Source organism: Lampris incognitus, chromosome 17 (assembly GCF_029633865.1).
Source record: "Lampris incognitus isolate fLamInc1 chromosome 17, fLamInc1.hap2, whole genome shotgun sequence".
Classification (NCBI taxonomy): Eukaryota; Metazoa; Chordata; class Actinopteri; order Lampriformes; family Lampridae; genus Lampris; species Lampris incognitus.
The window spans coordinates 13,196,860-13,211,406 of NC_079227.1; the positions used below are offsets into that span (position 1 = coordinate 13,196,860).

General features: G+C 44.6%; 1 protein-coding gene across 1 annotated transcript in view; it reads right to left on the reverse strand.

The window, feature by feature from the left end:
• Positions 1 to 948: 948 nt before the first annotated feature.
• LOC130127932 (rho GTPase-activating protein SYDE1) overlaps positions 949 to 14,547 on the reverse strand; it is a 23,050-nt gene continuing 9,451 nt past the window's right edge. Inside the window, exons 4-15 of the mRNA XM_056297647.1 lie at positions 13,950 to 14,514; positions 12,303 to 12,650; positions 11,790 to 11,988; positions 10,717 to 10,892; positions 10,366 to 10,500; positions 9,641 to 9,744; positions 9,160 to 9,297; positions 8,806 to 8,932; positions 8,502 to 8,677; positions 7,651 to 7,900; positions 6,519 to 6,818; positions 949 to 6,266 (exon numbers count right to left, since the gene is read on the reverse strand). Of these exons, the coding sequence (XP_056153622.1) occupies positions 6,085 to 6,266; positions 6,519 to 6,818; positions 7,651 to 7,900; positions 8,502 to 8,677; positions 8,806 to 8,932; positions 9,160 to 9,297; positions 9,641 to 9,744; positions 10,366 to 10,500; positions 10,717 to 10,892; positions 11,790 to 11,988; positions 12,303 to 12,650; positions 13,950 to 14,514 (2,700 nt within the window). The 3' untranslated portion in view covers positions 949 to 6,084. The remainder of the gene's footprint in view (positions 6,267 to 6,518; positions 6,819 to 7,650; positions 7,901 to 8,501; positions 8,678 to 8,805; positions 8,933 to 9,159; positions 9,298 to 9,640; positions 9,745 to 10,365; positions 10,501 to 10,716; positions 10,893 to 11,789; positions 11,989 to 12,302; positions 12,651 to 13,949; positions 14,515 to 14,547) is intronic.

Genomic DNA, 14,547 nt, shown 5'->3' on the forward strand with positions numbered 1-14,547 from the left:
AGGGTGCCGTTGTGCATCAAGAAGGATTTCCTTCTCACTGAAGGATGGCACGTGTCTTTATCTTCATCCTGTTTCAGCTATGACGTCCTCTATCAGTATCGAAGACCTGCTCGAGAACCTCTCGAAACTGTGGGCCTGCTCACAATTCTGCTGTCCAGCAGATTGAAACGCTGAGAGAGCGGACTGAGAGTTGAGGCCGGTGTAACGCCGCGCCACATCAAGTCTGTTTCCTCACAGGGCCGGTCTGAAAAGAGGCTTTCATTTCTCAGTGTCTGTGTGCACCACAGCCGAGTGTTTGAGTTTTACATGTGTGCCGCTGAAAGGTGGGACGTTGTGGTTTCTGCGTGTGTTTGTGCAAAAAGCTTACAGGTATTCATGAGCTAGAACCGCTCCTTGCACACCGGGTCAAATTTGACCTAAGTGAAATCGTTGTGTTATCGGTTTTTACACAATATAACATGTTCACATCACATTTAACACATGTTCATATCCCAGCCCTGTGAGGAAATTAGATTTCATGCTGAAGCAGTAAAGTCTGTGAGTTCCAATGAAGATGAACTCTGAAAGTAGTACAGTGGTTTATTATTGCTAACCACATCGTCTCCAGTAGTTTATTATTGGTACTAACCTACCAATCCACAGTGGCTTGTTTTTACTAGCCCACTATTCTACAGCACTTTATTATTACTGTCAACCTACTTTATTATTACTATCAACAGACGAGTCCACAGTGGTTTACTATTACTAGCCTACTGGTCTCCAGTATTTTTTTTAGCCTATTTCACATGACCTTTAAGAACAGCAATGGTACCACAATGCTCATGAGTTTTTAGTGTTTCATGTTTTCATGAAAAACACGGCATTTGTTTGTGGAAGTGTGAAATCTCCTGCAGACAGAGTGGTGGCAGACATAGACAATAATACTAATAACAGAAACTAAAATAATAATAATAATAATAATGTGTTTATTGATAAGACAGACAGGCAGGCTGCTGTGGTTTGTTCCAACAGGAACTGTGCTTTGACACTTTGGTTACATCATCTGCATAGAACATCATCTCCATCTTCATCGTAAGTGCTTACTGAAGTTGTGCAATACTAGTTAATACTGTCCAAAAATAAAATAAACAAATAATGCACAAAAAAGTGTTAAAAAACAACAACAATAAAAAGAACAGACTTTGTAATGGTGCATAACATTTGGAGCCTTAATGCTCTTGAATATGGCCTTGGCATTCCTTCTGTGGCTTCACAAACAAATCACAGCTAGCAAAGAAATAAAAACAAAACGAAAAACATTGTACCGCAAAAAATACTGTCAAAAATCATCCCACCTCCGCCTCAGCCTCTCTTCTGCCCAACGATGAAGAGTCGTTGCGAAAAACATCTATTGAAATGCTACTAATGCCACAGCATTTTTTTCCAGCAAAAATACCCTAGAGCAGTGTTTCCCAACCCAGTCCTCAAGGCCCTCTTGTCCTGCAGGTTTTCATTGTAACCCTGCATACATAGGCCTGCTTGTACTTACTCAGCCAATCACAATCAGCACTTAATAATGTCAGATTTGGCACATGTGGAATAATTAAGTACTATGATATGATTGGTTGAGTAAGTACAAGCAGGTCTATGTATACAGGGTTACAATGAAAATCTGCAGGGGGGAGAGTGTGTGTGTGGGGGGGGACTGGTTTGGGAAACACTGCCCTAGAGGGAGCTCTTAACTGGCTTTTAGTTAGCATCGTGACGTAGCAAGGCTAGCCTGGTAATCTGATTATAAATGTATTGGCTCACACACTGCTACCAACAGCGAGCAGGGAGGAGGTCAAAACAGTTCAGACCAGACACAGACCTTCAATAAGAAGGCAGTCCCATTTTTCACTTCACTGGATTGCAGTGTTAGTGCATGCAACAGTCCTGGTACAGTCTCTCGCCACTAGACTACACTGCCCTCATTGAGTCCAGTCAGCAGCCACTGACCCAAATATATACATAGGGAGAGAGGGAGAGAGACAGAGAGGGAGAGAGACAGAGAGAGAGAGAGAGAGAGAGAGAGAGAGACAGAGACAGAGAGAGAGAGAGAGACAGAGACAGAGAGAGAGACATTAGCTGAACATGTCAGCAGGTCAATTCACAAATGAATTCCACTTCCTTTGGTTGGAAAGTGTGCTAGCTAAAAAGTAAAGTAATTTGGTGTAGTAATTGTTTGGAATGAGATCCAGAGTACCATTGGTCCTCTGCGTCACATGACAGGAAACCAATTCTCTGGGGAATAATGGTTTTTTTTTTAACAACAGCAATTGACACAGCTGCCCGGACAGAGCAGCCACGTTTTCAACCCATTTCAATTAAAACACAACACATCTATATGCACAGCAATATGGCAGTGATCCGTTTAAGGCATTATTAAAGTTTTTACATGGTTCGTTTAATAGTCCGGTATGTACTGATTCTTTTAATAATGGGTTTTAGGTCTGTGGTTTGAAGTCTTTGTATTGTACAAGCAACATCCTGTTCTCTGAGTCTGGTGATCTTTCACCTGCAGTTTCAAAAGTCTGAAAGAAAAAAAAATCACTGTCTTAATCATATCATGCTTACTCCTATTCTGATCTGACCACGATAAAGCTATTCAGATGGTGTTTTTGCAGTTTGCATGTAAACGTACCTACAGAGCTTAGATACAGAGACGTCATCAGACCAAGGCAGGCAAAGGTATTACACAGATACACAATACACCGAGAGTAGCCGCTAGCATTCATCCATCTGTTTTGGACAGTTAAAGCTAGAGTGCGGGTCCGTGACATTCAAGTTGCTGCCAAACGAGCTCACAGAATGATGATTAAGCCTATCAGAGGCAGGTAAATCTCTATGCTTTGGAGTTTTAAATCTAGTGTCTGTGGCGACATTCCCGCACTGGTGCACTGGCGGTGATGCTAGTGATGCGTTTTATGTCAACCAGCAATGACGGATTTGCCAGAGCAGAACTTCCACGTGACGAAAGCGCTGGCATGCCTCTGATTGGCTTGCCTTCAGGCCTTTCTGCCAGAAAGCTTCCGGTCTTGGAAACTACGCCAGATAAACCCAAGAAGCGTCCAAGAAAAGGTTCTGATGCTCCAGAGAAACAATACTAGGTAAAATCCAGTATACGGTTGGACCGCGACTACATTTATTAAATGGCTGTTTTCGCAACTATGTTTGTTGACATCTTATTACGTGACAGCTGGTGACGTAATAGAAAACTGTTCACGCAGATTCATTTTGAAAGAGCAATGGCCGGTGGAGAAGCTTCCAATTCGGCCACCCGACAAATGGACCAATGGGGAAACTCCATCACTCACTCACGCACTCACCCATGGACAACCGCATGTGTAGGGCTGGCCCCACCGAAATGGAAACCGATCGACAGCGAGGAAAACAAAACAAAACACGGATAACCGTTGACGGAGTGCTGAAAAAAGAGAATTACTCTCACTGCTAGAAGGGGGAGACAAAACTGTTAATTGTTCCCGCTGGAAGTCCGTGGAATAACGAGCTAGTTTGCTAATGCTAATGCGTCAGTGGCAGCAGCAGTCCAGGACTACTGACACATTCCTGCTGACGTCAGGAAAACAGCTTCAGTTAAATTCATCTGAACACGTGGTGCAATAACATATAAACGCAATAGCTACTCAGCACAGCGTCTGTCTGAGAGCAGTCTAGAGGATGAATCCCAAACCAATATTTTGTTATGTTATGGTAAAACAAGTTATCAAATTAAGTTTTTCCCCTTTCTAACAACTTTAATTACCAGATGAATTAACCTGCCTGCCCACCAGACTGCACTTATATGTCACGTGGTGCTGCAAGGAGCGGTTGTAAGGACCGAATTGGTACCCAACTAAACGAAATATCATTTAACTAGACAGCTACATACTATAATCTGTGTCAACCTACAGGCTTTTTAGACCATTGAAACGTGGCGATATAGCCAAGAGTGCATGTCATGTTCAGTGCATCTAATGAAAGTAAGCGAAAAGTAGATCGCCAACAGTGACGGACGCAGGGGGTTAAATTTACAAATCAGCCAGGCAATGCCACAAATCAGTGTTAAAATGCCTGGAACACCACTTTTTAGGCCTTTATGTAAGCAAGTCTGTAGCCCTGATGGAAAGCACCAGTTCATTCAGGCAGGATGTTACCCAATATTATACTTGATATTTATGAAAGCCTTATAAAACATATGTATTTATATGTTAAGTGATGCATTATGTTACGTTATATGTTAAGTATTGTCTTCTCATTACAACAGGGAAACCAAGTTGTTCTGACAGGAAAGCAACTTTTGTTTTGCCATGATAAGCTATTTTCTCATTATTTCAACATAACAATCGAGAACTTTTAGTGGTTTGTGATTCATCGTCTCTGGACTGCTGGGGAGGCAATGAATACGTGACAAAATGAAAAACAGGCGAAAACCAGAAAGATCACCAGCTAGTTACTTGGTCACCTCGTGGGCTGGAATAACAACCAGTGTTTTATGGAAACTGTGAGTCCTGCTGGCGCGTGTCTTGGACCAGTTTAGACAGCCTGTTTGACTGTTGTATAAACTCAGGCAGCTCCACAAAGGTCGAGAAGGCACCCCTCTCAGGACCAAAAAAAATAAAATAATGTAGAGCAAAACTCACTTAAGTAAGTTTATAAAACCCAGCCATGTAATACAACAAATGTTTAAGAGCTCGAGGAGACAGTCCCCAGCGAGGGTTTCAGCGTGAGGTCACGGTGGGAGACCAGGGCTCCTTTGGTCGGTGCTTTTCTCTTTTTTAAACCCGAGAACCTCTTTTTCCTTTGCAAAGTTCAGTCGTTTGGTTTTAATGTTGATCTGTCAATCACCTTGTATGAGTCTGTGTCACTTTTTCATCCTGCAGGAGAGCCCCTGGAAAACAGCTGACATGGTGAAAGCACCAGGAGGAGACTAATCCGTTTTCCGTACCAAACCGTCCAACAAGAAAAAACTGAGAGACCTGTTCCTTAAAAAAAAAAAGGTTGGCCAAAGTCGGATATGGCTTTGACATTGCAAACAGCCCAGCCCATAATACTTCACATAATCCTACCCTGATGAGCCAATTAACAAATACAAAAGCAACTAATGTCCAATTAAGATGACTGGAATTCATAAATGTGATAGTGGATTTTATATAACATATCCCTGTAAAAGATATTGATATAAGGATCGTCACAGCATCATTAACTAACGTCTTGTCAGCAAGGCTACTTTTAAACTGACTCGTTTTTCTTCACAACTGACCAGTCGGGTAAAAAAAAAAAAAAAAAAAGATTTTTAATATTTTCTTTTGGTTGGATTAGAAAGTTCCTGATCTGTGTTCTTGTGGTTCCCTCACAATGAACAGCATTGCTAATCCTTCATCTGAAAGGAAGTTAAACTACATCTACCTTTGGATCTGATGAGTAAACAGAGCCTCGAGAGCCATACAAACCACAAAAAAAAAAGTTTTCCTGAAACTTAGCCTCAAGTATTTTCAAACTAAATGGTTCCATCCTCACCAGTGTTGGTATTTTGTGGGGAAACTTCCTTAGATCATCTCTCCATCTCAGTGTTTTTCTCATTCTGACTGCCACGTCTGCAACCAATTCAAAAGTGACGCCTCTTCTTCTTCTTCTTTGGAATGAGACTTCAGTTTGTCCCTTCCAGACCACCGTACCACAGGCTTTAAGTCCGGGTGGACAAGGACAATGCTGACTATCTCCAGCACTCAGTTTACTGGGCAGCTCCCAGTAGTCAATGGTCGACGACTGTGATTATACTGGGCAGCTCCCAATGGTCAAAAGTAAAAGAATGTGGTTGTAGTGGACAGCATCCAGCGGCCAATGGTAGACGACTGTAGTTATATCGGGCAGGTGTGGTGCGCGGTGGTGCAGATGGGTTGTGAGAGAACAGGTTAACAAGGAAACAAAACCTCAAAACTCTCCCGCTGTTTTCCAGCAGATGCCTTGCCCCTCCCATGATCTTCACTGGAGTGATGATAAAACCTCATCACTCCTGTCTCCTGTTTATCTGATAAAACAATAAGCACACTTCTCTTCTCTCCTCTATAAACAGATGTTAATTTGTTTGGCTAGTTCACGGTCCAGATCGTGGATCAGAGTGTCAAAGTCTTTCAGGCTGAGTCGGCAGCTGAATGGAGCATCAAAGTCTAGACCAAACTCCTCCACATAGAGACCCTTTGACGACCATGCCCCCCTCTTCTCTTCCTCCTCCTCTTCCTCACTCCCTAGAAGCACAGAAACAAGGGAGGGTCAAGCAGCACAATGGTAACACCTAGGATTGTGAAATGGGAGAATTCATGCTGCCAGTTTGGAAATGAAAGTGGCAGTGAATGTGTTTTTGAGTGACTTGGATTAATTAATCTTTTAAAAAAAATTAAAAACAGCTATTAGTTCTTAAAATTACAAAACACACTCTTTTAGAGATCAGCCCTTCTGTGCAAATTGGTAACATAACACCTGTTCAAAGTGTCACTTACCTCCTTCACTCTCAGTTCCTGCCACCTCGTCATAATCCGCATCCTGTCCAGACAGGAAATCCCGCCCACAAACACTCCAGTCCCCAGCATAGCGGTTGATTGGCGGAGGGCTCTCCAGCCGGGTCAGGCCACGCCCCCGACGAGAAACCACAACCTCTTCCTCTGGTTTCTGAGGCAAAGCCAATCGCAGTGCTGCACGACGCTGTAGCTGCTGGCCCAGGGGGTTATGGGTAATGACGGGGGAGGGAGGAGATGGAGGTGGGGAGGGCAGAAGGTCTGCTGGACCTCGACCCACTGGGACTGTCGGAGAGAAAAAGATACTCATCAGGGTGTTTTCTGGTTCTGAACAGCCCGCTGGTACATCCATCCATCCATTATCTAAACTGCTTATCCTGCTATCAGGGTTGCGGGGACGCTGAAGCCTATCCCAGCAGTCATTGGGTGGCAGGAAGGGAGACACCCTGGACAGGCCACCAGGCCACCACAGGGCCGACACACACACACATTCACACCTAGGGACAATTTAATATGGCCGATTCACCTGACCTACATGTCTTTGGACTGTGGGAGGAAACCGAAGCACCCGGAGGAAACCCACGCAGACACGGGGAGAACATGCAAACTCCACACAGAGACGACCCAGGACAACCCCCAAGGTTGGACTACCCCAGGGCTTGAACCCAGGACCTTCTTGCTGTGAGGTAACAGCGCTAACCACTGTGTCACGTGCTGCCTACCCCCTGGTACAGCCACATGGAATTAAACTGTTAACTGATTAAAGCCACCATCCTGAAAATTAACAAGCAAACAGATGCCCTTTTGGGTATAGCGTTAGCATTGATTGATGTTATTGGTTTGAATTTTGAAGCAACGATGAGTAAATGATGTGCCAAACAACATGGAAAAAAGTCTGTTTTCCAAGAAACAGAAGAAATGGGGTTGTTATGAAAATGCAATGCAGATTTTGTCAGTTTTTTGGCAAGCATTGTTGGAGCTATGTCAGGGCATCGATAATTAGCTAAACGAATGAAAAAAAGATATTTTTAATTCCTGCGTGTCTTTGATATTCGTACATAGCAGTTAAACTTAATCTAGTTGTACTCAGATGGGTCACCAGCGCCACCTGTCATACCTGGCCACAGCTGCAGCAGGTAGTGCAGCGCCTCTATGTGGCGTTTAAAGTCAACTGCACTGGCTATGTCTTCACTGTGAGAGAAGCCTCGCCCCTTTTCTCTGGCTCCGCCCCCTGGCCGCCAGGCCTCCTGCGTTGGGGTGAGGAGAACCGGACCGAAGCAGACGGCCAGATTCTGATGGGTCATCCTGTTAGCCAGGCTGAATGACGCAACCAGGCTGAGATGGTCCAACAACAGAGACAGAGTCGCCTGGGCAGCGAGGCGGAAAGACAGAAGAAGAAAGAGAAAGGCGATAGAAAGAGAGATGGAGAGATATAAGAAAGACTGTAATAGAAAACAGCAGATTGTAATAGAATACAGTGCATGTGACAGGACGCAGTAGATGTAATAGAGTACAGTGGATTGCAAGAGTACTTTAAATTGTGATAAAAAACGGTAGATTGTACTAGAATATGGTGATTTGAAATGGAGTACAGTGGTTTGTATTACAATAGAATGGATTGTAATAGAGTATTTTAGATTGTAATAGAAAACAGTAGACTAGTAAAATACTGTGTATGTAATCAAATGCAGTAACTGTAGTAGACTGGTTATACAATGCAATATAACCTAGTAGATTGTAATAAAACAGTAGATTATAGTAGAATACAGTGGATTGTACTCAGTATAGTTATTTGTTATTGGTTAAAATGGACTGCAATAGAGTATTTCAGATTGCAATTGAATACACTGGATTGTAACAGAATCTCTTATATTGTAATAGAATACAGTGGATTAGAAAAAAAGTGGATTAGTACTTTAGATTGTAATAGAATGCAATAGATTCTAATAGAGTTTTGTGTTTCCCTACTCTCTCTGGGGCTGGCAGACAGTCCAGCAGGGCTACGGTCCTCTGGGCCAACAAGGGGTCAGGGGTCATGGAAGGTGCAGGAGCCGGGCGGAGAGTCATGGCCTCAAGGACCACCTCATACAAGGCCCTGGTGATGAGAGGAGACGGCAACTCCCGAAGGTAGTCCTTCAGAATGCCTGTTCAGAACATATATTACACTTTAGGTATCAATATACCCCCAATGTGTGTGTGTGTGTGTGTGTGTGTGTGTGTGTGTGTGTGTGTGTGTGTGTGTGTGTGTGTGCGTGTGCGTGTTTTCACCAACCTGTAATTACATTGATATCTGGGTAGAGGTCCTCGCTGAGGCAGACGGCTAAACTGTTTCTCTCAAACCAATCTCTCAGTTCTTTTTTAACAGCAGCAGAACCACACAGTCTGTACAGACCCACCACCTATAGACACACATAGAAAGGCAAGTAGATAAGACAGACAGACAGAAGATGGACAGACAGACAGACAGACAGATAGGTAGATAAGATAGACAGATAGATGGATGGATATAGATAGATAGATAGATAGATAGATAGATAGATAGATAGATAGATAGATAGATAGATAGATAGATAGATAGATAGATAGATAGATAGATAGATAGATAGATAGATAGATAGATAGATACCTTCAGTCCTCTCCTCTCTATTTCTGCCACCGTTTTCTGGATTAGCAGAGGTACTGGAGGCGAGCGTCCCTCTCGCTCCACTAAAATGTGCAGTTCCACCCCAAACACACTGGAGGGCGACAATGGGTCACTGTTTGCCTGCAGAGCCATTGAAAGGTGAACGTTATTGCCAGATTAAATGAGGTCTGTGACTTTGTAGTCCACGAACCTACGGTCAGGAGACCTTGGCCCTGAATGATAGCAATAGTGGTAGTGGTAGTGATTGTAATACTTATAGTAGTGGTTATAGTGATGTCTTCATCTGGCAGGGCGGATGGAAGGTAGTGGAATTAGCAGTAGTGGTAACAAAAGAAGTAGTGACAGCAGTAGTGTAAACAGTAGTCATAGTTCTACTGTTGGCAGTAGTAGTCGTAGTGGTGGAAGCAGTAATGGTATTAATAGTAATAGTATGAACAGTATATTATTCAGTAATACTGTTTACCTGTGGCAGGGCAGATGGACTTTCCCACTGTTCCTGTAGGGACAGTTTGACGTAGAGCAAACCTCTGGGTTCTAACTTCACACACAACTGCTGACATCGACTCGCTGAGAGAGACACACAGACATACAGATAGAGAGACAGACAGATGGACAGAAAGAGACAGACAGATAGACAGATGGACGGACAGAAAGGTAGAAGGACAGACAGATAAGCAAGCAGACGGACAACAGACAGAGAGTGAAAAAGACAACAAGAGACAGATATAAAGTGACAGACAAACATGGAAACAAGATGACATAATAATCTGTCATCAATATCTGTGTAGTAAAAATATGGATAGGACAAGGGAATATACTGTATAACTCAAGGCAGAGATGTTTATTAATGAATTCTCTTTAATATTGATATTAATGAATTTGTGTTTCTGGAATAATCTGCTGTCCCAGGCCTGATCCCTGACAATAAGAAAAAATTTTTTTAACAAAAGAGTTTAAAAGTTTTAATAATGTAATCCAAGCCATTGCCCTTTGTGGAAAGAAGTATTGGGGTTCCTTCAGTCAGCATGACTACACTAGCTGGGAGCATCATATAGACACCCTGCCTGCAGAATAGTGCAGAACTATACAATCATAATTCTCGGGCGATAAAAGCACTTATTTTTTATTTTTATGAGGGTTTATTATCCGTTTCCAGGTCAGAATATGGGGAAGTTTGGTGTAACCAACCTTTAAAGAGCGGAGGAATGGAGACCCCGCCCAGACAGCAAACTCTGTTCTTGGTTGGACCACTGGATGAAAGGGTGGAACTACTGGATGAGGACGTTTGGGTCTGATTGGTCCCTTTGGTAGTCCCTCCCACCCCTTGTAAACGATAGAGGTAGAGAAGAGAATATTTATCTCCATGTATTATCTCCCTACATTTACATGTGACTTGAAGTTTGGTTGTAGTGATTGGCTGTATTGATAGCTGGTTATAGCTGCACAATGTTAGATAGCTAGATAGACAGATAGAGTTGCAGCATAGTAAAGTTGCAGTAGTGCCAGACTTAGTAGTAGTAGTAGTAGAAGCAGTGCTACCTGTAGTGGTATGCGGCGTTAGGACCACTAGCCGTATCTGCCTGGCTCTCTCCAGCACCAAGTGGAAGGTGTGGTTTAAGGAGAGGGCAGGGCCTCTGAGGGTCAGGAGGGCAGTGCGAGCTCGGGTAATTCCATCAATCTGAATGGCCAAGAAAACTTCCTTACTGCTCTCTGACCTGGGAAAGAGACATGGATAAAATATTCAGTTCAATTATCATGGTACTGACTAAAACGAAGTAAACGACTTACCATTCCCCCCACTGCCCTGATTTCTGCATTCAAAAAGCCCAGGATCTGGGCTGGCTGGTTGGTTTTATTGTTGTGTGAACCCCCTTAAAGACTTGAACAAACTATGCAGTGATCACAGCAAACTGATATCCACAGTAGGTATTTGAAAATGGCAGATGTGGGCAAACATGTTATGTATCCACTAACTTTCTGTTTGGATTAGTTTGTCTTGTCTATTGCCTTGTAGTTGCTATTCACACTTCTTAAAGATAGACGCTAGCATTCATATAGAAATTACCTTTCTACCTTTCTCTCTAAATTAGCTATTTCACCTCTAGGTTGCAACGTCAAGAAGGGAACAATGCCCCCCCCCCTTGGTCGGTTAGCTGATTCTCATCCTGGGCGATTGACACTTTGTCCAGCAGCAGCAGCAGCAGCAGAAACTTCACATCCTATCTCAACTACATAACAAGCAACCACCATCGTAAGGGAGTCGAGGGTCAGAGCACAACACAAATATGACCTATTTAACTTTCAAAGATTTACACTAGCCAACAATTCCTACTCTCCCATATATACAAGCTACAAAAAACTCAACACAATAATTATCCAAAACAAATGTACTAAATGTAGATTTAGCTAATGTAAAACAGTTAGCCTGCGCGTTGGTCAGCCCGTTCGCCTGTTACCAGGTATTTCATGGTGGTATGTGTATTAGCTGGCTTTGGCCAATTAGCTTTAACAGGCGCTGCCTAGTTTAGCAGGTGTTGTTAACTTGTCTTAGCTGGTAACACCTGTTGTTAGCTGATGTTAGCTGGTGTGGTGTGTTTTTTGTTTGTTTGTACCTGCAGGCCTTTGTCATCTCCTCCAGGCCTAGCAGATGCACAGTCAGTAAACCGGTCACTCTCTGGGCACAGCGCGGCTGATCAGAGCCGACATACAGCCTGAACGAGCTGACGTCACAACCTCCATCCTGTGACGCTGCAAGGGGAGCGGCCTGTTGCCGTGGGAGCAGCTCAGGAGAGTCACCGTCGCTAAGGTAACCTGAAGACAAACAAGAACGCAGTCGGTCATCTGAAAATATTTCAATCTTGTAAGACTATAATTTTCCATATATAACCTCAGACAAAGATTATTGTTGACTGCTTCTGTCATCCGCCAGTCAGACTACCTCTGTTCCAAGTCTACATTCAGCTGTATTTATGGACATCAACACGTAACCTGGAATTTATGTGCGTTCGGTTTTTATTCTAATCTTAGTAGTTTTAATATATTTTTAGCCATAATCATGCTTAGCAAGTAAGTAAAATTATCATCATCAGCATCATAAAAAAAAGGATTATAGCTTCGTGTTATACCCCCTTTACTGGCAGAGCGCCCTCTAGAAGATCGTCGGAGTGGTCTGGCAGGAGGGGCGGAGCTATCCAGGTGATATCTACTGATCACATTTTGATTGGCTGCTGATGGAATCTCCTTACTGGTCGATGCCCCCTCATCCCCACCTCCTCTCCCATCGTTTCCATGCCGCTGGGAACGGGAGGAGCGCAGGCTGAGTTTCCGCCGCAATTCTGGAAGTTTCTTCATCTTCATGGAGAGCTTTCTCACCGTGACTGGAGATTTCAGCCTGTCAATCATACTGCTGGACCCGCCCCCTTTCTTTTGGGAGGAGGGGCTAGAGTCTGAGGGTGGGAGCTCACAGTGGGGTTCTTAGAGTGAGAGAAAGAGAAAGATAGGAAAAGAAATAGAAACAACAGGAAGAGAACTAGTGAGGGAGAGCGTGAGAGACATGCATACCTTTCTAAAGACCATGTGGTAGAGAGTTACTGGTTACTGAGCAAATCAAATTTGTAGGCCGTATCACCGACAATGACGAGACGGCCTACAGGGACGAGATTCAGCACCTCACATTATGGTGCACCACTAACAAGCTAGTACTCAATGTGCAGAAGACAAAGGAGCCGATTGTGGACTTCAGAAGGTCTAGAAGCTGCAGCCACTCCCCCATACACATCAATGGGGTGGAAGTGGAGCGTGCCTCCAGCTTTAAATTCCTTGGAGTCCACATCAGTGAGGACCTCTCCTGGACATCAAACACCCAGGCCCTTGTGAAAAAGGCCCAACAACGCCTGCATTTTATTTTTTTGATTTTGCGATACTTTATTGATCCCCGTAGGGAAATTACGCTCCGCATTTAACCCATTCCAGCTGTGTAGCTAGGAGCAGTGGGCAGCCGCCGTGCAGCACCCGGGGACCAACTCCAGTTCGTCTTGCCATGCCTCGGTCAAGGGCACAGACAGGAGTACTAACCCCAACATGCATGTCTTTCCTGATGGTGGGGGAAACCGGAACACCCGGAGGAAACCCACTGCAGACACGGGCAGAACATGTAAACTCCACACAGAGGACGACCTGGGATGACCCCCAAGGTTGGACTACCCCGGGGATTCGAACCCAGGACCTTCTTGCTGTGAGGCCACAGTGCTAACCACTGCGCCACCGTGCTGCCCCATTTCCTGAAGAGGCTGAGGGGCACCCGTCTATCCCCCAAAATTCTCACCAACTCCTACCACTGCACCATAGACAGCATCCTGGCCAGCTGCATTTCAGTGTGGTACAGCAACAGCACATCAGTAAACCAGAAAGCTCTGCAGTGGGTCGTCAAGGCAGCCCAGCATATCACTGGTACCCAGCTCCCAGCCATAAAAGACATTTATCACAAACACTGCCTTCGAAGGGGTCTCAGCATCAGCAGAGATCCCACCCACCCCAACCATGGACTGAATATGTTTATACTCATGCTCTTTTTTTTAACTTTATCTTTTAGTCTTCATTTGTTTATATCTTATATACTATGTTTGCCATTTTTGTCTATGTCTGTCTTGCACTGTTTGGTGAATCTGCAGCCCTCATTTCATTTTTACACATGTGCCTGCACATTGTTTTTTTAATGACAATAAATTGAATTGAATCATGGAGCAAGATGCGGGGCCAAAATGGATTCCTACCTGTGAATTCTGCTGTGATGTCATCAGTTAGGTGGCCGATATTTGCACTGGCACCCTCGTGTTGACAGTCACTGCTATCACGCTCGCCTGAGCCCGCTCCCATTCCTCCTGATGCCGCCCCTCCACCTCCGCTGCCTCCTGCCATTAGCGGAAGTCCTGCCCACCTCTGAATGGCCCCTCCCTCCTCCTCCTCTTTTCTCCTCCTCCACAGGGTGCTACCCTCTCTGCCCCCTGTTCCTCCGTCCTCCTCCTCAGGGATGGGGTTGTACCAGATGTTGTTCTCCCCTTGCATTCGAGTCCTTTCAACTTCCAACCTGGAGGCCTCGTCTGAAGCCTGGGACTTTCCTGACGACAGTACCCAAGCTCTGCTGCTCCGTTCCAGGCTCTGCAGGTAGGCTCCCTGGCCAGACAGCTTGGCAGAGGTGGAGAAAACAGGGAGGTGACTGGCGACCTCTACTGGCTGGGGGTGCTCCTGCAGAGGCACAGCAGAGTTGGCAGAGTGGCAGGGGGTGCTGTTGGGATCCCATCCCAGACCAACGCAGCTCCGGTCACCTCGACCTTCCCTCTTTGAAAAAAGAGAGGAGTCATACCACTGGTA